General features: G+C 43.1%; 1 protein-coding gene across 1 annotated transcript in view; it reads left to right on the top strand.

Annotated features, from left to right (window-relative positions):
• The window catches only part of TRIO (trio Rho guanine nucleotide exchange factor), a 5137669-nt gene that overhangs the window by 3699084 nt on the left and 1413575 nt on the right, over positions 1-25010 (top strand). Inside the window, exon 41 of the mRNA XM_044065600.1 lies at positions 23297-23366. Coding sequence (XP_043921535.1) covers positions 23297-23366 — 70 coding nt within the window. The remainder of the gene's footprint in view (positions 1-23296; positions 23367-25010) is intronic.

The raw sequence follows: 25010 nt of genomic DNA on the forward strand, positions 1-25010 counted from the left end.
CTGGGACAGGCATAGCCATGAGGCATCACTCTTGGCTCAGGTTGTGTCAGTTTGCGGACCCTTTCAAGGCATCATTTACTAATGCTCTCTACGATGGTTCCTCCCTTTTCGGGAAGACAGTACATGACACACTTGTCCAGCGTGAAAAAGACAGGAAGACTTTGTCTGCTGTCGGGATTTCCTTCTCTAACCCTCAACGGTCCTTTTCTAGGAACCAAAGAGGGCAAAAGAAGATGTGGTTCCGGAAATCTCTGTTTTCCTTGGAGTTTCAGGACAACTCTTCCCCCAGAGGCAGAGGTGGGCAGGATCGACGCTGACCCAGAGGTACAGGGGGTCTAGGGAACCTTTTTCTTAGCAGTCCTGAGGTGTTGCCCGACTGTCCTACTCTGGAGGCAGTCGGGGGGAGATTGTCATTGCACCCAGTGGCATGGGAGTCCATAACTGCATATCATTGGGTTCTACAAATAATATCCAGAGGCTACATAGTCCCATTTGTTGCACCGCCAAGTGCAGATGCCTCCTGGATGTTCCACATGCTTACAGGGAGGCTGCAGCTCAAGAGGTTTCAAAGCTGCTTCACAAACGAACCTTCGAACCTGTCACCCTCGACCAGTCAGGATTAGGCATTTACTCCAGGTTCTTTTTAGTGCCGAAAAAGATGGGGGACCTCATCCCCATTTTGGACCTGTCAACCTTGAACCTGTCTGTCACCAAACAAAAGTTCCGGATGGTCACCCTACAGTCCATTATACATTACCTCCGAGAGTGTGACTGGATGTGCTCGTTAGACCTCCAGGATGCTTACTGCCATATCAAGGTCCACGGAAGCTCCAGCGGGTTTCTTCACTTCCGGCTGGGAGCCAGTCACTTCCAGTTCAGAGCTCTACCCTTTGGTCTCACCACAACCCCCAGGGTGTTCACCAAGGTAATGGCAGTAGTAGCAGCAGTTCACCTGAGGCTTCAGGGAATTCAGGTATTTCCTTACCTGGACGACTGTCTCTTCATTGGGTCCACCAAGCGTCTTCTGTGTCTGGCCTGAGACTACTTTGTTCTCTTGGCAGATCGGATGGGGATTACAGTCAATGTTCACAAATCCCTTTTACAACCAGTACAAGTTCTAGACTTTATCGGGGCATGGCTAGACACTTAGTAGCTAAAGATTTTCTTAACACCAGACAGGGTCTTACACCTCAGGGACCACATCGCTCTAATCGTGAACCTCAAATTTCCAAAGGCGAGAGATGTTCTCCGGACCCTGGGCTCCATGACTGCCTCGATCTCTATTCTCCCTTGCGCATGCCTTCGTATGCGGCCCTTCAGTGGACTCTAGCTGTCCAATGGTCTTGGCTAGACCTGCCGATGGATTTTCCGATAAGGATCAGTCGCACCTGCAGGATGTTTCTCCTTTGGTGCCTCCATTCACCGGATGTTGCAGCTGGACGCCCTTTCGTGTCATCTCCAGCCCAAGCCACAGTGACCATGGACGCCTCCCAACTCTGTTGTCTGGTATATCAACATGCAGGGGGGGAACCAGATCTTATCCTCTGTGTTGCGAGGCCATGAGTGTGTGGGAGTGGGCGATTTCCACTGGTCGGTTTCTGATTGCAACGCACATCCCGGAACACACCAACGTTTTAGCCACAGATTGAGTCTGGCTATTCTGATGCTGTACAAATGGTCTCTGAAACAGTCCATAGCGGAGGAGATATTTCTTGCATGCAGACAGCCTTGCTGTGATCTCTTCACATCTCCTTCCAACGCGAAGTTGCAGCGAGTTCTTCGCTCTGATTCCCTCACCAGGGAATACCCCCAGAGTTGCTGTTGTCCATGTTTGGCCCCCCGGGCTACTGTATGCTTTCCCACCGTTACCACTCATTCTGATGTTCATTCAGAAAGCTTGGCAACTGGGGTGCAAACTGATCTTCATTGTCCCTTCCTTTGGTCTCATCTTCTAGCGCCTCCGTGGATTCTGGATCCCTGCTCGGATCTAATCTCTCATCCTTCGGGTGCCTACCCTCCCAATTTGGACAGTCTCAAGCTGCCAGCTTGGCTGCTCCAGATGTTCTTCGTGTTTCACTGTTACAGTCATTACATTTGGGTAATCTGCTGGCAGGTTGCCCTCAGTCGGCCTGAATAACAAAGTCTTGGGTCCTGCGTCGGTTGCTGTCTCCTCTTCCATGACGTCAGGTTGTCAGGGGTATAAAACATGCAGCCGACGCGATTTTAATCCGTATTTCTTGCCATGCAGTGCCCGAAGCAGAAGCAGTTTGCAAGTGCCAGTCGGCCAACTCCTGAAATTTTCGTTTTCGAGTTTCAGAACTGAAGTCTTCAAACTAAAGCTAAGTACCCCGTTGGGGATACTTTTTCTTGCTCCTTACCGATGCCAGGAAAAGTTAATAATTGTATTACTTGTGGGAAGCAAATACCTCCATAAGGATTTTCTTTTGTGCTATATTCTTTGCCTAGGCCCTGACCACAACGTGCCTTGCTGTTGGTTTTGTGCTAAATTTAACCAACACGTTATTAAGCGTCGGTATATTATTGCTTCTAAATACTTTGGCTCAAGATTCAACTATCCTGAAATGTCATTGGTTAGCAGTCAGACTACCGGAATTAACAAAAATCGCAAAGAAAAAGACAGAGACAGACCATCGAGGTTCAAAACCGGTGACGAAGCTTCGCCTAAGCCAGTCACCGGTACTCAGTGAGGCACTTTCGCAGCACCGGATACCCACTACTTTTGATTCGCAGGCCTCTACTGAGACCCATTCAGAGTCCGGTATGCCGCGAGATTCTTCAAGTATTGAACCCGCTGATGTCTCTCCTTTGGATGGATCCGGAGCCGCTGAGCAGGCACTGGCTTCTGAGGGTGTTTTCAGGCCTAAACATTTGTATATTAAACCGATGTTATCATCAAAAACAAGGCCAAAACCAACTTCTTTGTCTAAAAAACTGATGTATGAGCCATGTGTTCAGGCCCCTATTCCTAAAAAAAACAAATTATCCAAATGGCTGAGGATTTAATTACCTTGATCAGGGGTTCCCAACCCCTTCCTGCTAAGAGGCCTAGGCAAGGCACTGATTATGAATCTTCAGATCAGGTTTCCATTTCTTCTGATTCCTCTTCTGACCGGGAATTTTCTATTCCCCCTTATGTGGACTCTAATGCAGAAGAATCCATCCCTTCTGCTTCTCCTCCTGAGGATTTTTCTTTTGGAGAAACTTTGCATACCTAAGGGAACGTTTTCATTGGGAGAGTCAGAATCCAAAAAGAGGCGAAGGGATTTTCTTCTTTTTCCTCAGCATAGGCCTTTGGCTATACCTCCTGTTTTTGACGTTGTTGATTATGTTTTCTCAGAATCCAGCATGGCTCCTGATTCCCTGCCTCCAGCTCCTAGTAAGCCAGACAGATATTACAGGGTTCCTGACTCCCACAAGTTTCTTTTCAAAAATCCTTCTGCTGACCCTGAAACAATTTCTCAGGGTCACAAGGGTGTTGAGGCTTTTACTGCTAAAAATCCTACCCCTTCTGATTGAGATTCCAGGGCGCTTGATAGATGGGGTAAGAAGGTTTATACGTCTGCAACCCTGGCAATCAAGGCTTTAAACTGTCATTTTCATATGCTTGAATATGAACAGCATGTCATGGGCTTACTTAAACAGAAAATTATGTTGATTTCTGATTGTGAGGAAAATAGAGAGTTACAGGATTTATTGCGTTCAGCTGAACAAGTTGGAAAGCATACTTTGCAATGTGGTTTTGATTCCTTGGAGGCCTCTTGCAGGGCCGCCATAACTGTATCTGTGATAAGAAGACATGCTTGGCTCAAGGAGCAAATTCTGCCTGATCATGTTAAAGCTAAATTGTTGGATGTTCCTTTACAGCAGGACAGTCTGTTTGGTAATAAGGTAGAAGAAGTTTTGAAAGATGGAAGACAAAGCTAAATCTATGCAAACTGTAAAAGAGTTCTTGCAAGTGCAGCCACCCAGGTTCCTACTGGAACTAAGTTCCTACTTAGTGGCCTACTAAGAATTGGTCCTTTCCAGTACCCAACAGAGCCGCTCAGGTCAAACCCAGACACTCCAAAAGCTCCAGGTTTCATTCACAAGGAACGTACAGGACAAAGCAGTGGGGTGCCTCCAAATCCAAATTTGGAAGTAGCAAAGCAGCCCCCTACGGTAAACAGTCTCAATGACTTTCCTCTGCCATTTCCAAGCACTTGTCTGTTGGCAGCCCCTTTGGGGGGAAACTAGCACTTCATGCTCAAAATTGGGATCTAATTACCCAGGACAAGTGGTTCTTAAATGTAGTATCCCAGGGATACAGATTTAATTTCCACACATTGCCAATTCCAAATGGATGGCCAGATCTGCCTCCAAATCAGTGGGCCAGAGGCCCAGAAACAAGTCATGTCCCTCGTGGATTTGGGGGCTATTCAACCAGTACCAGAAAAGGAAAAAGGACAAGGTTTTTATTCAAGACTTTTCCTGGTACCCAGAAAAGACAAATCATGGCGTCCAATTCTGGACTTATCCATTCTAAATACCTTCCTGGACATTCGAAAATTCAAGATGCTGGCTCTACAACAGTTACTGCCTATGCTGCGCAAGGATGCCTAGTTGGTAACTCTAGATTTAAGAGCCTTACCTGCATATCCCAATCAGGGAATCTTGCAGACGACACCTCCGCTTCAAAGCAGGCTATTTGCATTACCAGTTCTCTGCACTGCCCTTTGGCTTATCTACTGCTCCCAGGGTCTTCACAAAGTGCCTGGCACCAGTGATCGTATTTTGCAGACAATGAAGCATTCAAATTTATCCTTATCTGGACGATTGTCTAATTCAGGCAGAAAACAAGGAGACACTTCTACAACATCTGGCATTTGTAAAAAGGCTTCTAACATCCCTAGGGTACACCATAAATGAAAAGAAATCACAAGTGGTACCCTCTCAAATAATTACATTCCTGGGTGCAAGCTTGAATACAACTGCCCAGATGACTTGCCTCACACCAGACAAACATTCAGTTGATAACATACTTCAAACAAGTGTCCAAAAACCAGCTATCTGCAAGACAAATTCTGCAGGATTTGGGGTTCATGGCGTCCTGCATTCTACTAATTCCATATGCAAGACTGCATATGAGGAAACTTCAGTGGTACCTAAAAAGCTTATGGAGTCAATATTGTCACAGCCTGGAAACATTGATTCCTCTCATTCCTTGCCTGTAACAGTAGTTCCTATGGTGGTCAGAGGCCTGTCACCAAAACAAGGGACTGTCATTCATTCTACCCCCTGCCACCCAAACCTTGACTACAGACTCATCAGACTATGCTTGGGGGCCCATCTGGCAGGGAGATGCATTCTGGGCGAATGGAGCCCAAATCAAATGCACCTACATATCAACCAGAAATAAATGCTAGCTGTACAGAATGCTCTGACAGCTTCAAGGACTTCCTTCATCCAGGACAACTACTGATAAAGATGGACAACACCACAGTTATGTGGTACGTTAACAAGCAGGGTGGTACCCACTCCTACTCTCTCTGCAGACTAGCCATGGTCTCGTGGAACACAGCCTTGACTTACCAAATACATTTACAGGCTCAATTCCTGCCAGGAAAATAAAATACTCTGGCAGACGAACTAAGCAGAAATCTTATGGACCCACCCGAGTGGAAACTGGATCCACAAATCTTCAGCATGTTGACACGAAAATGGGGGAGCCCAGACATAGATATTTTTGCCTCCCCCTAAAACTATCAGACAAATTCTGCACAAGAATTCATCACAAAAAAGCTTTGAAAGTGGATGATCTATCCTTCAGCTGGAAAAAACCTATCAGTCTATGCCTTTCCCCCTCTGCTCTCCAGGGTTTTACTAAAAGTCAGACAGGAAAAACAAAACATTATTCTGATTGCTCCAGACTGGAAAACCCAAAAATTATTCTGATTGCTTCAAACTGGCCTCGCCAACACTGGTAGCCACTTCTAAGGAATATGTCACACCTTCCTCCATGGTACTTGCCTCAGACACCTCCTCTATTGTCTCAGCAGAACTATCAAATTCTGCACACTTTACTCCAAGCTCTGAATCTTGCAGCATGGCTAATCACCTAATTTCACCAGTCACATCTCTCAGTAAACCTGTGATGGATGTCATTTTGGAGGCCAGAAGGCCTAGTACTAGGAATTCTTATGCTGATTAATGGAAGAGATTCTGTGCCTGGAACCAAGCACAAGGAATAAAAACAGCAATGCCCAATATTCCTCAGATTCTGCAATATTTAACTGAGATGCTTCACAAGGGCCTATCTTTTTCTTCTATAAAAATCCATGCCTCTGCCATCTCGGCTCATTACAACACAGAGCCTCTTCTCTTTTCTCATCCCCTCCTAAAGCAGTACCTCAGAGGGGCCAAAAAGTTGAGACCTCCCAGGAGAGCACAAACTCCTGCATGCGACCTCAGTTTTGTGCTGGAAAAATTTACCCTACCTCCTTTTGAACCAGCTGCTACTGCAGACATAAAATGTATTTCTTGGAAGACCGCCTTTCTTTTAGCAGTCACTTCAGTTAGAAGGATTTCAGAACTAACAGGCTCTCATGGCAGTGGAGCCTTTCATTATCTTTTATCCGGACAGGGTGGCCCTCAGGACCAATCCATTCTTTATGCCTAAGGTGGTATCCATTTTGGCTCTTTACCAGACCATTCATCTGCCAACTTTTTTCCCAAATCCGCAGAACAAGGGGGAGCAGATTCTGCATTCATTGGATGTACACAGACAACTAAAATTCTCCTTAAACAGGACAAAATCTCTAAGAAAGTCTGAGCAACTGCTGGTGGCATTTTCTGCAGGGGCAGAAGGGAAGGCTATTCTAAAGCAGACTATTTCAAAATGGATAAGCCATTGTATTTGTTTCTGCTACATGCACCGTGGTAAACCTGTCCCCAAGGGGATCAGATCCCATTCCACCAGGGCAGCATCTACTTCTGCAGCTTTTGTCAGAGGGGTTCCTACCAGAGACATTCTAGAAGCTGCTACTTGGAGCTGAGTTCATACGTTCACCAAACATTACCATTTACCTCTCTTTTCTAAATCCAGGGCAGGCTTTGCCACTGCTGTCCTGCAGGGCCTTATAGCTGCACCTAATGCTGTATAATTCCATCCTCCCATCCATAGCTTTGGGATTCTACCCAAATGTAATGACTGCAGCAGTGAAACCCGAAGAACATAGTACAGTTGTGTACACTTAACATAAATGTAGATGTTCGAGTGTATTCACTGTTGCAGTCCGGGTTGCCCACCCGCCAGCCCCCTTTTTTCTCTCTTATTATACCTCTTCTTTCCTTCGCTATGCTCAAAAGCCTTTTTGGTGTATTCGCTTTTAGTTGGAGGTAAATTGTTTGTCTTCTAAATTACTTGTGTGTGTGTGTGTGTGTGTGTGTGTGTGTGTGTGTGTATATATATATATATATATATATATATATTTATTTATTTATTTATGCTCCCCATTTGGGGCAAGAAAAACTGATTAAAATGGCATTGGCTGCATGTTTTATACCCCTGACGTCATGGAAGAGGAGACAGCAACCGACGCAGGACCCAAGACTTTGTTATTCAGGCCGACTGAGGACAACCTGCCAGCAGATTACCCAAATGTAATAATTGCAACAGTAAATACACTCGAACATCTACATTTATGGTAAGTGTACACAACTGTACTTTCCCTTGATTGCCAGCCCCTGTAAAATCTATGATAGTGGCTTCTCTTTAAGATTCCACTAGGAAGGTCTATTGCAATAAATGGAGACGTTTCTCAATCTGGGCCTCTCAGAGAAACCTGGATCCTTTTACAGCCTCTTTTCCAGCGGTGTTGGATTTCTTAGCTAGTATTTTTCAGCAAGGAGCTAGTTCCTCCACGATGAAAGTACAGCTGGCAGCCATTTCTAATTTTCATGTAGGTGAAAATAAGATTGCACTGGCTTCTTCTAGTCTGTGTAAAGCCTTTCTAAAAGGCACCTTTCTTCTGCGTCCTCCCGTCAAAGATTTGGTTCCTTCTTGAGACCTCACTTTGGTTCTCCAGTCATTAGTAACTCCTCCTTTTGAGCCTGCTGCATTATTGGATTTAAAGTTTTTGTCTTGGAAGACAGCCTTCCTAGTGGCTATTACATCGGCTAGGAGGGCCTCTGAGCTGCAGGCTTTGTCTGCCGTGCCTCCTTATTTGGTCTTCGTAAGGACAAGGTCTCTTTCCGTACAAATCCTTCATTTTTACCCAAAGTGGCATCTCAATCAAACATAAACCAGACAATTAATGTACCTGTTTTGTTTTTAAATTTTTAGAACAAAGGGGAATATAAACTTCATTTGTTAGATGCTCATAGACAGCTTCGTTTCTACCTTCATAAAACACAATCCTTTCATAAGTCCAATCAATTATTTCTCTCATTTTCTAAACCTCGTTTGTGCAAGGCTGTTTCCAAGGTTTCTTTAGCCAGATGGATCACTGTTTGCATTCTACACGTTTACAAAGCCAAGGGTTTATCTACGAGTCTGATTAAAGCTCACTCTACCACGTCCATGGCGACTTCCGCTGCTTTTTGGTCTAAGTTTCCTTTGGATGACATTTGCGCAGCAGCAACTTGGACAAATTCTCATATTTTAATCTCCCATTACAAATTAGATCTGATTTCCAGAGGGAGAGCATCCTTTGGCTCTGTGGTGCTCAGGAATATTCTTCCATGAGGGCCTCCCAGGATTTGTTGAGTAGCTGGGGACTCTGTCCCACAGGTTGCAGATAAAATGAAGTTAACTAATTCAGATAAAGAAGTTATGTACTCACCATAAAGTTCCATCTGAGTAGTTATACTTCATTTTTCTGCAACCTTCCCACCCTCCATTCCCCTGACCTTTTCATGTGAATAAACATGTTTGGTTTATTTAGTTGAGTTGCTAATGTGTATAGTTGCAGCAAACATGATCTGAGGGAAGATAGGAGATGGTGGTGTATTATGGGTAGGGATAGGAACTCGGAGCAGATGCTAGAAAATAAGTTGCCGGCTCAGATCCTATATGGATCCGAATACCCACAGGTTGTAGAAAAATGAAGTATAACTACTCAGATGGAACGTTATGGTGAGTACATAACTTTTTTTTCTTCTGTTGGATGAGTTGTCTGTAAAAGAATTTTAAAAAATGTGGCCATACGCTGCCTTATACTGATGTCCAAGACCTTTGCATCTACTGTTTGGACCCTCATCATCTTAATATTTATTGTGAGGTATGTAAATGTTTTAATCCATCTACCTTAATGGACAGGAGAGCCAATATTAAAAAGGTTACTTAGAAGCCATATCTCGGACTCACCCCCCCCAAAACATCTTCTAATGACGCTCCTAAAAAGTCTCCAAAGAAGTCGATTTCTTCTCTCCCATCTTCTACAGAGCTTTTTCTCAAAAAAATCCAGATTGGATCCAAAGCTGTCCAGCTCCAAGATGTCTTCACCTCCTGTGACACCTTCGGATCAGTGTACTTTGTCTCCTAAGATTTTTCCTGGGTTGAGATACTCCCCGACATTTGACCCAGTTCCTTAAAGACTTCCGTCTCCCTTCCTCGAGAGATTACTGTCTGAGTCACCGTCCATTGCTTCATTTTGTTCTTCCAGGAGTCTCACTGAAGCCAACATGGATAGAATGATGAGGAAGCTCCTCTCTGTTCAAATACAGATGGGGGTTCTCCAGGCTCCAGCCCCTTTGGGACAGGAAGCTTTACGTAAATCTACCTTACCAGTAACAGCTCCTTCTCCGATCCAACACTTTGTTTCAGAATACTTAGATGCGAGTTTGCCGAGACAGTCTGGTTTGGATCCAAGAGTACTGGTGCCCTTGGATCCAAGGTTTCTCTGAGTGCACTGCTGGCTCCGACGAGTTCAGAGCTGAGTGCCTGTCAGAGCCATGGCATCTCAGTCGATCCAAGGTGTTTGAGTTAACTGCGAAGTTTTCACAGCCGTCTCTGCCCCTCAGAGCCTCGTCCCTGGACAGCTTGAATCAAGGCTCTGCATTGTGTGGATTCCCTTCAAGGCAGACAGAACAGGTGGAACAGAAGCATGACTTCTCTTTGCATCAGCTTCCTTCTCCCCAGGACAGTCTGCTTTTGAGGTAGTGGAGGGAGTGTGTTCTGCTTCGGCATGATAGAGGCTCTTTCCACCCTTGGATTTGGTTTCTACTTTCCAAGTGTATATTTGCCAAGAGTCTCTGCATTCAACTCCAGAGGAGCAGCCAGTCCAAACCCTCCAGACTATCCAGCAGAGCATTACCCTCTCTTCTGTCACTTCCCCAGAACATTCCATTGAGGAAGTATCCTAGAAGTGAAAGTGGAAAAGAAGGCACTTGGACTCCCCTCAGGAATCTGTCACAGAAGAGACAGATTTTGATGAAGGCAAAACGTCCCCCAGATCACCACCTGAAGACGTTTCATTTGGAGACATTCTGGAGATCGTCAAGCAATGGGGTGGTTGGTCCTCCCAAAATTCTTCCCAGGTGAATCAGTGTTTCTGGAGGCATTTGGATCTGGCCCGTCTACCTCCTGGATAATTCCACCTGCTGATGAGCTCAGTTTATTTTCTCAGCAGATGTGGAAGCCACCTGATGCAGTTGAACCCATCCACAAGAGATCAGACCGAGTTCGGGCACTTACGACAGGAAGGGAACACTGGAGTAAGGGAGTGCTTGTAGATGTCATGGTCATGGCGGTGGCCATGAAGAAGGAACTTGTGGAGCAAAGTTCCACTGTCCATCCCCCTAATAGACAGTCCAGGGCTTTGGACAGGTTTGGGAAATGTGTCTATGCTTCAGTGACGTTTGCTGTTAGTCACTGAATTACCTGGCACATTTGACAAGTTTACAGAGAGATTTGATTAAGGGGTCGTCACATATTTTTTCATAGTCCACTACTGTAGATGCTTAAGCTATGGTAGCCTCACAGTTTGCACCCCTTCAGTCCATGTCAAGCTTGTCCATGAGACTCGTCTCTCATGCAGCTGAGGGTAATTTAAGGGAGGTGTGTTCAGACATCTCAATAAGGAGACATGCTTGGATGCACTTGTGTAATTTTGCAAGTCCCTTCAAGTCTTCTTTCGTCAGTACTCCCTTTGATGGAACTTTCTTGTTTAGCCTGAAATTGAAGGACACATACTCCAGGTATGAGAAGGATGGAGAGACACACCCTACAGCAGTGTGTGTCTCTCCATCCTTCTCATACTCCAGGTATGAGAAGGATGGAGAGACACACTCTGCTGTAGGAGTAATGTTTTTGACCCGCCCCCCCCAAAAAAAGACCTTTTCTAGGAACCAACATGGGGATGAAAGATGTGGTTAAAAAAAATCTGAGTCCTTTACATGATCCACGTGGAGATGGTTCCTCTAGAGGCAGAGGGAGGAGCACTAATCGAAGACACTGCTCATGTGCAGAGGTGGTCCACGAAACCCAGGGTCCAAAGATTCCTTCTCTGACAGTCCTACCAGCTCCCCTGAAAGGACACCAAATTGTCCCCATCTGGAGGCAATTGGTGTCATTTGTCACTGCACCAGAGAGCCTGGCTAGATATCACAAGAGACGCAAGACACTTGGGTTCAGAGAATTATTTCCAGAGGTTATGTAATTTCCTTTTCCCTTCTACCTCCATCCTCGCAAAAGTTTCCCAGTGTTCCACCCATTCATGGGAACGCAGCGCCACTAGAGGTACAAAAGCTGCTACAGAAGAGTCATTCAAGGATTCCCACCAGACAAGAAAGGATCCGGAACTTACTCAAGATTCTTTTTAGTGCTAAAGAAAACGGGACTGGAGACCATTTCTGGATCTCAGCAACTTGAGCAAGTCAGTTTTGGATGATCATGTTTCAGTCCATTCTGCCTTTCTAGGCAGGGACATTTAGATGTTTTCGATAGACTTTCAAGTTTATACTATCACATAAAAATGAATAGGTGGTCCAGAAGGTTTTTACACTTCCAGCAAGGGGACAGTTATTACTAGTTCAGAGGTTCTGCCTTTTGGTTGTCGCAGCCCCCGGGTGTTCACCAAATGCATGGCAGTAGTGGCAGCTCACTTGAGACTGCAAGGATTCCAGGTGTTTTCATATTTAGACTACTGGCTTATTACCGTTCTGACCAGGCTTGGACTCATAATAGCAAGAAACCTTGTACTCCAAACTTGCTCCCCTTTGCGGATCACAATAAAGTACAACAAATCTCAGTTGCATCCATCACAAACATTGGAATTTATAGGACCACGTTTCAATACAGTACCTGCAACAGCTTCATTTCCCCTAAACAGTGTTCAAACTTTAAGATTCCAAGTCGCAAAAAATTATTAATAACACAAAATTTCAGTTCAACTAATTCTTCAAGCCTTGGAGTTAGTGTCAGGAGCTATAATTCCTGTTCCCATGATAAGGTATATGAGAATTATTTAGTGGATGCTAGTATCCCTACAGTCAAATCTTTATCAGAAGATGTCGCTTCATAAGATCACACTGATGTGCAAGACGTACCTTTGGTGGTGGATAAGGTTAGACTAGCTTTTACAAGGCTGTCTGTTCATTCTCCCTCAACTCAAAACTGTAGTGACCGTGGACACTTTCCTAGATTGTGTTGGGGAGCTCTTCCTAGGGAAAACAGTCCAAGGTACTTAGTCCCCTGAAGGGGCCAGTTTGCATATACATGCTCTGGAGATGAGAGCAGTGCTTTTAACGTTGCAAGCTTTTCAAGATGCTCTACCTCCGGGAACAGTTGCGATCCAAACTTACAATATGCTTGTAGTTTAGTACATCAATAAACAAGGAGGAACCAGGTTTTATCCCTTGTGTCGAGAAGCCCTTGGAGTGTGGCAGTGAACAATCTCATCCATCTGCTTTCTGGTAGTAACACACATTCCGGGGAAGTCCAGTGTGATAGTAGACAAATTGAGCAGGTGTGTTCTTCTACCTCACGAGTGGTCTCTCAACAAAACAGTGGCAGAGGCGATTTTCCATCAGTGGAGCCAGCCTTGTTGTGATCTTCTACTTCTCCCCTAAACAGCAAATGTAGCAACTTCTTTGTCCTAATCCCCCCCAACAGGGGAATCACTGAGGGATGCTCTGCCCCATGATTGGCCCTCCGGTTTTCTCAATGCTTATCCGAACAACTTATCCAATCCATTGATTCTCAAATCTGAAAGCTGCAAGGTTGAAGTGCAAAGTCATCCTCTTTGCACCTTACTGGCTGCAACAGGGTTTGGTTCCCCTTCTTTTGGACTAATCTAATTTACTCACCTTGGGTTCTGGATCCAGTTCCAGACCTCCTGTCTCACCTGACAGGCATAGTTCACCCAGATACCTCAAAACTAAAGCTGACAGTGTGGTTTCTCCACTTCTGTTAATAGCCAGACAGACTATGCTTTTGTCCCCTGTCCACCATATACTTTTGGCTTCCCATAAAGCTTCCACTAGAAACCTCTACAAGAGTTAAGTGGAACAGATTTGTTTGCTGGTCACATCAAAAAATATTGATCCCTTTTCAGCCCCTACACAAAATGTATTAGAATTTTTGGCAGAAATTTTTAATAAGGGAACTAGCTCCTCTACCATTAGAGTTTTTTGGCAGCAATCTCTAACTTCCATATAGGAGCTGCCAGTTCTTCTCTAGCTTCTACTAAGATATACAAGACCTTTCTTAGAGGTAGTATTTTATTTAGGCCACCTTATAAAGATCCTGCCCCTCGATGGGACTTGAACCTAGTTCTGTAGCCCTTAATCTGTTTCCCCCTTTGAACCAGCTGGAAAATGTGATTTTAAATTTTTGACTTGTAAGACCTTATTTCTTGTGGCTATTAACTTCTGCCAGGAGAATTTCAGAACTCCAGGCATTGTCTTCTAAATCTCCTTACTTGGCTTTCCATAAGGACAGGGTGACATTAAGAACCAACCCTTCTTTCTTTCCTAAGGTGGTGTCAGAATTCAGTATTAGTTTATTAACTTGCTCGTTTTCTTCCCCAGATTCAAAAGCAAGGGTGAATACATGTTGCATTTACCAGACGTTCATAGACAATTGTATTTCTACTTGCACAGAACAAAAGGCATTAGAAAATCCTGTCAGTTATTTCTGTCTTTTGCAGATGACAAGTTGGGCAAGCCTATCATAAAAGTGGCATTGGCAAGATGTATTATGGACTATATAAGCTTTGTCTGTAATAAGTCAGGGATTTCATTGGCAAAATCTTTAAAAGCTCACTCTGCAAGTTCTATGGCAACCTCTTCAGTGTTTTTATCCAACCATCCCATTGATGACATATGCGCAGCTGTTACTTGAGCTAATCCTCATACTTTTATTACTCATTACAAATTGGATCTGGTCTCTGGGGAAACCGTCTTTGGTTCATTTCTGCTTAAGAATGTCCTTCCTTACAGTAGCTGTGGACTCTGTCCCAGTGATTGAGTAGTGAATGAAAATTGGGATCCTCAGATAAAGAAGTTATTTACTTACCTTACCGTTTCATCTGTGTTGTCCATTTTCATTCTTCCTCAGCTTCCCACCCAGCAATCCCTAGACTTTGTCATCTAAGACTTCTGGAAGAATGAGATGCTATTACAACACCACTGTATCCTCTGTGGAGCTCCAGATACTGGTTTCCTTTGTTAGGAATGTTGTTCAGATATTTAGTATTTATGTCCTTTAGCAAAAAAGATTTATTTATGTGACATTTGCTGACCGGTGTAATCTGTCTGAGCCGAAGCACTTTTTCAGTGGAGGGCCTGGGTGAAAAGTACAACAGTTGCACAATGCATGTAGAAAACACAACTTGGCTACAGAATATTATAAAAATGATAAAAAGAGCATTCATATAATATGTGCACGATTCACAAATTGAGAGTAAATACATTTTAACATTGTTAATATGTAAGGATAGTTCAGAGAGTAAGTACCAAGTTACAAAATCTGAGGTATGTTAGGGGTTGGTGAATTATGGGTAGGGATGAGTTCGAGATTTTCAGTTAGCCACGAGCTATAGTATCTGCTGAGTCAGATCTGAGGATCGGATCCGAACCCAATGGTTGAGGAAGAATGAAAATGGACAACATAGATGGAACATTATGGTAAGTACAGAACTTCTGTTTAGACAGAATACACACAGAAAATATAAGATTTTCTGCTGTACAAGAGAAGCTGGAATGAATATATTACATTAATTTTATGAGTGTGCAAATAAGCAACTGGACCGGTGTTCCATACCTGGATTTGTTAATCTGAGGCATGTCATCTGCATGATCAAAGTCTGTCCATGAGGAGCCAACCAAGACCAAACTGTGGCAGAAGGAAAAGTAATAAAATCTGGTAATACCAGAGTGCTTTTGGCAAATTATTGTTCGCAATATACCAGACAGCCCACACGCAGGGATGTTGATAAATGGATGTAAGATTCACGTTGCTGTATCCATCTGCGTTCAGTTGTCTTCAGAATATCTTTTCCCGGATAATCAAAGACATTTTTGAATGCAGAGGAGGAAATAAAAAAAGAAGCTTAATCAGTGAGTGAGCAAGCAGAAGGGGGTGATAATCTGACAACAAATCTTATAGAGAGACTTTGCCATTGAAATCTTTTCCATTCTTCCAAAGAAAACAGCTTGAATGCAAAGTTTACTAGCTGCTTATTTTCCCATTAGCACCTGCTTTTAGCTGGAGATAAAGAGCAAATAGATGCATGCAATTAATCATGATAGGTCTGACCTGTGTGTTGTGAATGAAATATACAAGGGTTCTTTCTTAATTTTTTTAAGTCTGTAGTTATTTTTTCGCCAGTGGCAAATGCTTTTCATTGGTGACACTAAGTCAACAGGTGTAAGGAATTTATCAGTGAGGGTCTCCATAATGTGTTCTGAGTAAAATGCATGCAGTGTAATGTAGTTAACTTTTAAGCTGAAGTTGGTAAGCATTTCAGAGAAAATGCAGTCTGAAACTATGGAACTTGAATAGTTTTACAGGTAGTTGTATCCCCAGCAGTCTTGGTACTTCAATGTGTTAAATAGAATAGTGAAAATTTTATTTAAGGGTGTCTAGTGCATTTTTTAAGGTTAAAACTGTAATTTACTGAAAGCATGCAAGTTCACATTTGGTTTGGTGTTGAATAGGTAAGATTAGGACAGGTATCAGTCTGATTCGAGACACACTTATAGCATGGCTAATTATTTTTAATTTTAAAACCTGTGTGCGCACTTGTCAGTTTGGGCAACTGCTCATATTTGGAAGGGTAATTTTTTTTTTTTTGGAAAGTTGTGTACTTTGTATTTGCTGTTAGTATAAGAGGTTGTGGAGTTTTGAATCCATCCATCCTCAACCCCTTTTCCCATTTTTACATATGGGGGTCGGGGTGTCACTTCAGCAGTGACAATCATTTTGAGCCAAGGTTTACACTGCCAGGTGGCTAGCCCTGCCACAGTGGTTCATTTGTATCGCACACTTGCACACGCTGTCACCTATGACCAATTTAGAGTGTCCAGTCCACCTTCTGCATGTCTTTGGAATGTGGCAGGAAATCAGAGCACCCAAGGGAAACCCACCTGACCACAAGGAGGACGTGTCAACTCCACACACAAGGCATCCCAGCCAAGATACTTGTGTAGATTTTTGTTGAAGAGAAAGTCTTGGAGAATGTGACATAGATTCAACTAGAGATGAGAATACGCAACTACTTACAAGATCTGCCTGCCAAAACATTAGTATATATAAATTACAAGGTGAAAACCTTTATTCAGAAAACGTGTATAATATGTGGAAGTAATAACTTTTTATTAGAATGGCTGCTTTGTCCATGTTAACATGGAATATATTTAGCCTTACAGGTATGGACAAAACGCCAAGAGTAACAAATTATGTTAAGAAGTGTAGGGTGCAAATATAGGAGACACAAATAGGTAGAAACGAGCATGTAAATCTGAGGAAGAAAAGGATTTCATGATGGATGTTTAAGAGTATGGGGCAAAGGAAACTGGGAGAAATAATATGATTGCAAGAGGGCTGCATTTGTGATAGACAAAAAACAGTAATGGTATGTTTGTGGTAATAAAGGGTTATTGGGAGGGTAGGAGTTTTGTGGAGCTTTGAAGAATTTTGGCAGAAATAGCCTTTCAACTGGGAGTGTTTGTGGACTGGGACTGAAACCTTATTTTCATTAATGATGTATCAGGAGTCCTAAAAGGGAAGATATGATAGCAAAGGTTAGATTGTTGAAGATGTATTTGAGAATATTAGGTATGGAAGATGTGACTGTATTATTAAAAACTCAAATTGTAGATATTCCTGAAGATATTATAACTGGGCTGGATTGGATAGAAGTTGCATTTCTCTAGAGCATGAGTATTTCATTGAAGGCTTTGAGTCGCATCTGATAACATTATCTCATTGAGATACAGACTAATGATAAAAAAACTAACACTCCCTATTTATCCTTTAAAAAGAGAGGAATCGAAGGGATGGATAATGGCATTAATTTGAGAGCTGTTAGGGAGAATATTAACTGCTTAACGAGTAGCAGCAAGTGAGTGGGATGAAATGAACACAGAGTTTAAAATTTAGTTTAAAAAAAGCAAAGAAAGAAATATGAGCAAGTAAAAAGGAATTATTTACAGAGGTTGGCAAAGGTTAAGGTATTGCAGAAGAAGGGTATTCTCACAGAACAAGAGGTGGCGCAACTTCAGAGTTTCCAACAAAAAATAAGGACCTATTTGGATAATATGTATGAATATTGAAATATTGCTGCCAAATTACTGTTTGTAATAAAAACTGCAGAGCACATATACATTTAGCATAGCAACTTAAACAATAAAAAGTAAAATGGGTTGTATCAAAACTTAGGGAGCCTGTGTCAAGAAAAAAAACCAACAATCTTAGACGTAATGTGATATTTCATAAATATTATGAACATTTGTATAAAGCGTAGGACCATTTGGGAAAATCAAGAGAAGCACAACTGGAAATGTTTATGGAAGGCGTAGATGTGAACAAGGTTAGAGGAAGGTGAGGTTCGGCAATTAATAGCCAAGAAATGAAGTAAAAGTAGTAACACATCAGTTAACAGGGAAGTGTGCAGAAGCAGATGGTATTCATATAGAAATATGGAACTTGGAGGGAAGAAAGTGATAAAGATTGAACGTTTGTGTTAAACATTTTAAAGGGAAATTCTAGCATCTTGGAAGAAAGTTATTCTGGGCTGTAAAGACCCTGCAGATCTAGCTACTTGTAGACCCTTTTCAATTGTAAAACGTTATAAAGCATTTATGCCTAAATGGGCGAATAGAATAACAAAGATGTTCTAAGAGTTGATAGATATGGATTGGTGTGTTTTTGTGAAAATGAGGCAAACGTGATAAAGTTAATAGGACAATGGTGGTGGTCCAGAAGGAAGCTTTATTTTTGGTGGGTCTTGATGCAGAGGGGCCATTTAATTGAGTCAGCTGGGAATTTACAAATAGAATATTGGTAGCACTTGCATTCTCTGACAGAATAACAGGATTGATTAGAAGGATATGTAAAGAGTCAGAGGAATGAATTAAGATGCAAGAGATTTCTTTCCTTCCTTTATTACTGTTGCAGTAGTCATTACATGTGAAATATCCTGCCAAAGATAGCCCAGTGTCCACCCTGCTTATCAAAGCCTTTACATCATCAGAGCAACATATGTCAATCGTATACTCCCTGCTTATCTGTAAGATATAAAGGTGACATACGAACCCTTAATCCTCAGAACTTCACCAGTTCGAACACCGTATTTGTTTTTCATTCTAAGACGTCTTTTGCTGTGCTGGTTTTACCGAGCCACTTAGATAAGTGCCCTGTTGAGGCTCTTTCCCTTCATTTTGTTAATTTTTTGAGTTTGTCATCCAAGAAAGGAAAATGTTAGAGAAAGAGGCAGGTTCCACATAAAGACTGACACGAAAAGTGCCTGTTCTGTTTTGGTGCTACTCATGACTACAATTAGTGTGCTGTTTGTCAGGCCAGTTTCAGATGTACTCTCCAGTCCAACTGGTGAATCTGGGCATTTTGAGGCAATGTTACAACTGCCTCATGTACACAGACAACCCTCCCCTCCTACCACCAAACACTAATGTATGTGAGAGATGCAATTATACAGCCAAACTGGAGGCAAAGCTCTCTCAACCCAAGACTGGAACTGACATCAAGAGGAGAAGGAAAAAACTTGCAACACACCACCAGTCTCACATAGACCTACTAAACCAACATCGGCAAATAACACACATAAATACACAAAAACATACTCGGAGGCTCTAAATAAAAATCTGCAAAAGCAACAGAGACCTCCAAAGCAGACACCCAAGCAACCTCCACACCCCATCACAAACCATGAAACACATACTTTACATAATCAGTGTGCCACGCAATCACAGCCCATAAGGCAAAATAACATACCCAACACACTAGTAATAGGCGACTCTATAGTCAGGGACACTGATGTCCCACTAACTAGGCTGGACAATGAGAAGGTTACAGTTAGCTGCCTGTCGGGCGCCATGATCTGACACATAACAAGCAGTCAGGTCACTCCAGAACAAGTACAAATACGTCTCTGTCATTGTCCTTGTTGGTGTGAGTGACTTGAGACGTACCTCCCTGGACAACATGAAAAGAGACATAGAAGAACTCTGATCACGTAGCCCAGGCCGTTATGACCCTGACCCTGAGTAGCATTTTGCCCTCACCAAGAATGATGCCACGGTATAAAGAAAAAATGATCAATTTCAACAATTGGCTAAGTTTCTGGTGTCATTCAAAGGGGATCCAGTATCTGTCCACCTGGGATGACTTGCTCGACAAGCCACATTGCTTCGCAAGAGATGGCTTGCACCTGTCACCCTTGGGCTTTCGAATACTGGCCAAGGCTTTTGCCGCCCCCATAGTGCCTTTTTTAGGCAAGGCTCAAAAGACAAACACACCACCGTAAATAGCACAAGTAACCAAAAACTGAGGGTAATGCTACTCAACGCCAGAAGTCTAAACCTCAAAATGCATGCACTTGAGGCACTTCTCAGTATGGAGAACATAGATACCTTTGCAGTAACAGAAACCTGGCTTAAGGCTCCAGGGAGCACCCCAGCACTACCAAGGCTATAACTTGTGCCACACTTTTCGGCCACAGAACCCAGACCGAAACACAAAAGGTGGGGGTGTATCCATAGTCATCAAGGATACCTACACCTCCAAGTTAGTGGCACAGCACAATGCCTCAGAGATCATCCATGTGCAACTAACAACGGGCAAAACTGCAATTCAAATTGTAGCTTGCTACAGATCACCCACCATGACCCAGGACCCCCATTCCGCATTTCTGGAGACACTGGAAAATATGAAGGTCCTACCAAACGCCCTAATAGTGGGTGATTTCAATTACCCAAACATTAACTGGGAGAACTACTCAAATACTAACTCCCTTGCCCAACACAGAATTTATAAACTTGAACGCCTTGGATCAACTGGTCAACACCCGCACCAGAGGTGACAACAAATTGGACCTGGTCATCACCAACATGGGCGACCGGTGTTCTACACCGGAGGTCAACCCCTTGCTGGTTAGATCAGACCATAGGCTAATCACTCTGGATATCCACATTCTACCCCCACCCCCAATCAAGAAAACCACCGTGAAAAACTTTTCAAAAGCAAACTTCACAGTACTTAAGACCAAGGTGGAAAGGTTCACAGCCCCCATGCTAAAGGACAACACTGTCCAAGCTGCTGAATCCCTTACAAAAGGCACTCTATGAGCACCTGCAAGAATGCTTGGATTGTGCTATCCCAAGCAAAACTGAGACTCACTCCTCCAAGAAAAGTAAACCAGCCTGGTGGACCCCTGCCATAAACAAGCTATACAATAGGAGGAGGAAACTAGTACAGAAAAGAGTAAAATCCTAAGAAGGAAAGACATCCCTGATCAGTATCAGCAAGAAACTATGATCCATCATAAAATCATCCAAGGCTAGCTTCTCAAGAAGAATTGCCAAGGACTCCAAAGATAACCACAAAGCGTTCGTTAGCTATGTCAAGAACCTAAGTGGAAACTCTCAGATCTGCTCTGAGTTAGTGCAGAATGGCACAAAATACACTGAACCGACTGATACTGCCAACATTCTGGCAGACAGGTTTAGTGCAAACGTCACCCCCCTCTCACCGCCTAAAGGGCCCATAACCATACCAGAAGAATGTAGAACCCCAGCAGTCACTGACACACAGGTTAAAACAGCCCTATCCAAAGCCAAAAATACAGCTTCAATGGGACCGGACGGTGTCCCAGGCTGTGTCTTACACGAGCTCCAAAATGAACTAACCCCTCACCTAAACGCACTGTTCAAACTGGCGCACAGCTATAGTTATCCCATTCTATAAAGGTGGAGCCACAACTGACCCTGGGAACTATTGCTCTATAAGTCTGACTAGCCTGGTCTGCAAGGTTATGGAGTGCATCATCATGGAACTCATTAACAGAGACATTGGGAACCTCCAAACATTGGACCCTTCCCAGTTTGGCTTTGTTAAGGGCAGATCATGCCTTCTAAACCTGGTGGACTTCTTTGAGACAGTTATCATGGCTTTAGACGAGGGAAAGGAGGTCCACACAGCCTACCTAGACCTCGCAAAGGCTTTTGACACCATTCCCCATTCTGGTATTATAGACAAGCTCATCAGCCTGAACATAAACCCCCTATGTCACGAGATAGGTTGCCAGTTGGCTCACGGATAGAACCCACATGGTGAGTGTTGCAGGCTCCAGGTCTGACTCTAAACCGGTTACAAGTGGCGTCCCCCAGGGCTCAGTCCTGGGACCCCTCCTGTTCGGTATATACTTCTCAGAGGTACAGGCAAGCACAGGAGTACTGTGGCTGACCAAGTTCGCAGACAGCAAACTAGGGGCCATAATTGACTCTCCAGCTGATACAGACATCCTCCAGAAGGATCTCACTGAGACGGATAACTGGTGACAAAATCATGGCCTCAAGCTAAATGCCAAAAAGTGCAGTCATCCCCTTTGGAAAAAAAAGTGTCCGCGAACTACCACATAGGTGGTAGTCCCCTAAATACAGAAAATGTAATAAGGGATATGGGAACCCAAGTAGAAAGTAATCTCTCCTTTGATAGTTATATTGCCAAGGTGGTTTGGAAATCCTTCTATGTGGCCCACCTAATCACAAAAGGGTGTGCATCTAGAACAAAAGAGGTTATTGTGCCCCTCTATTCATCATTCATTAGACCCATCATACTGTACAACTCCCCATTTGGGATGTACCTTACAAGACACCTGCAACAGCTGGAAAGACCACAGAAGTACCTCACCAAGAGGATTACTGGCCTCAAACATATGCCCTATGCAGCCCGACTGAAGAAACTCCAGCTGTACTCGGTTGCATACCACTTACTCAGAGGTGATCTCTGCCTGACATACAAGGCCGTGTCCAGCCGAGAATTGATGGACATGCTCCACCTAAAAAAAACAAATCCCCATGAGCCACATGCTCTTGGGATCTAAACCTTACCACAACGATAAATAGAACATGCTGGAGGGATAGATTCCTGTCCCAGAGACTCCCCATGCTTTGGAACAGGATTCCAATCTACATTAGGCAGAGCCCCTCACTAACATTCTTCAAGAGAAGTCTTGACGAGTGGATGGGAAACAGAAAATTTATACCAGGGATCACTGCAGTGGCTCTGCTGGACAGAGGCACAGGGAGCTAATGGTTCTGCTGGACAGAGGCACAGGGAACTAATCTAAGGGGGCGGAGAAGGCCAACACATTCTGGCTAGGCTTATAGATGCCCTCGGGCAAATAGCCTAGTACTTAACTATGAACCTATGTCATACCCTACTCACTGTGAATCTGTTTCCACTGCACCCTTACTATAAGAGCTGTTATTGTCCCTGTGAGATATCCTGAAGCATGTGACTGTCCTTGAGCATTAGTCACCATCTTCCCACGTAAGTGAATGTCTTGCTTTTTCAGTAGTAGACAAGCTTTTACTGCATGAATACTTTTAAATGTTTAACTTTTAGGTATATTTGAAGTAATACAGTTCAAGATCCTTAAGAGGCTCTTATTTCAGTTTAAAGCCATTATGTATTGGATTTCTGCTTTGACCTGTCACTTGCACTTCATGTGTTAATGCCATTTAGCTTACTTGACTTCTTCACATTTTCTCATTTGAAGTTATTCTTCAGGACCTAAGCATCGTATTATTTTAATGTTTATATTTTTTGTTTTAGCTTCTTTTTAGGCGAATTGGAGAAGTGCCTTGATGATCCAGATAAACTTGCTTCACTCTTTGTTAAACATGTAAGTAGAATTTTGTTGTTTCCTGAGAAGAAGGTGCCTGTGTGATAGTAGACCTTTACACACCAGGGGTAACTGCTTTAATACAACTGTGTCTATTTTGGAATATGTATTGCTCTAGCAGATAACACAGATAACTGTACTTTTACAAATGGAGTGACATCCTTTTCCTACAAGCTGATACGTATCAGGAATTTCTGAACAGAAGTTTGGCTAGAAGGATCAAAGTAAGCGTCATATGTCATGATTTTTTTATGTGTTGGGGGTCATCATTAATGACAGCTGTTTTGTGCTCCTGGAGGTATCCACCTACCAACATCTAGTGGAGGCAGCTCAGTATTGTGCATTTCTCATTCTCTGTCTTTGAAAGGTGAGAACATGCCTGTAGTGTCTTTTTCTCACTTTTTGCCCTTCCAAGAAACAGGCCCTTGGCTTTTCGGTAATTTCTGTCCTGTAGTAGCCCTTTTTGTTTTCTTTTATCTTCAACAAATAAACAATGGCTGCGGGATCAGTATTACATATGATAGAGAATGTCTGATACCTGGGCAGTTTCATCTGTCATACAGGTAACTGCGAGAAAGAAGTGCTGGTTAGACTTAAAAAAGCAAGTTCAGCATTCAATAGACTATCTGAAATCTGGAGATCAGAAACAATTGAACTGTCCACGAAGTTAAAACTACCAAGCACTGGTGGTATCTACACTGTTATATGGCACTGAGCTATGACCAGTGTCAGCCATGAGAAAACTTGAAGCTGCTCATCATAAATGGTTAACACGCATTTTGGGAATATTGTGGAAGGACAAAATTAAAGTGAGTGTCAGAAAGGACGCAACAACAGAAACTTGAAAATATCGTTATGGAAGGAAGGCTATGTTGGTTTGGTCATGTTAACCACATGGATACTAGCAGGATTTCTACACAATCCCTCAACTGGGAACTAGATGGATAGAAGAGAAGACCAGGCAGACCTCAACAAAACTGGAAAGGAGTTGTAACAGGAGACCTCAGTTGCCTGAATACCACTTGGGATTAAGCTAAAGAAGCGGTAGCTGATAGGACACAATGGAGTCAACTTGTGACCCAGTGCATCATGATACGGGGTGAACCGAAGAAGAAGGTAGCCCTTTAAGCTGCATGCATCCTGTCACAGGTTGTTGGCAGTGTAAATGAACATCCGACATTTCTGTCAGTAGGACAGCCTCTCATTTGTAACATGTTAAAATTTGTTGTAGGAAGATGACATTTTAAATGTAGCATTTTTAATGTACTGATGACATTAGTTTGCTTTTTCAAGACAGATGTGGAAAGCTACAGTGTTTTGTGCACCTTCGATAATGCTTTTGTTGGCAGTGTCAGTCACGTAAAACATCTACATGATGGCTGTTCATGTTGTGCATCCCAAGAGTTTACATATTGGGTTTGGTTGCTACTTTTGCTGCTGACCATCAACATCGTCCATTATTTTTAAGGTTTTATAGTTATACTGCTGTTCACTAGTTTTATTATTTGCCAAGCGCTGTGCTTTCAACAGTCAGCTTGTTTTATTTCATATGATTTTTTTAAATGGATTATTCCCCAAGATATAAAATTTGGGCTAGGGTAGACAGAGTTTACAATTTCACAGGTGCATGTGCATTTAATTGAA

Source organism: Protopterus annectens, chromosome 3.part0, assembly GCF_019279795.1.
Source record: "Protopterus annectens isolate FY-2018-M chromosome 3.part0, PAN1.0, whole genome shotgun sequence".
In the NCBI taxonomy this organism is placed as follows: Eukaryota; Metazoa; Chordata; order Ceratodontiformes; family Protopteridae; genus Protopterus; species Protopterus annectens.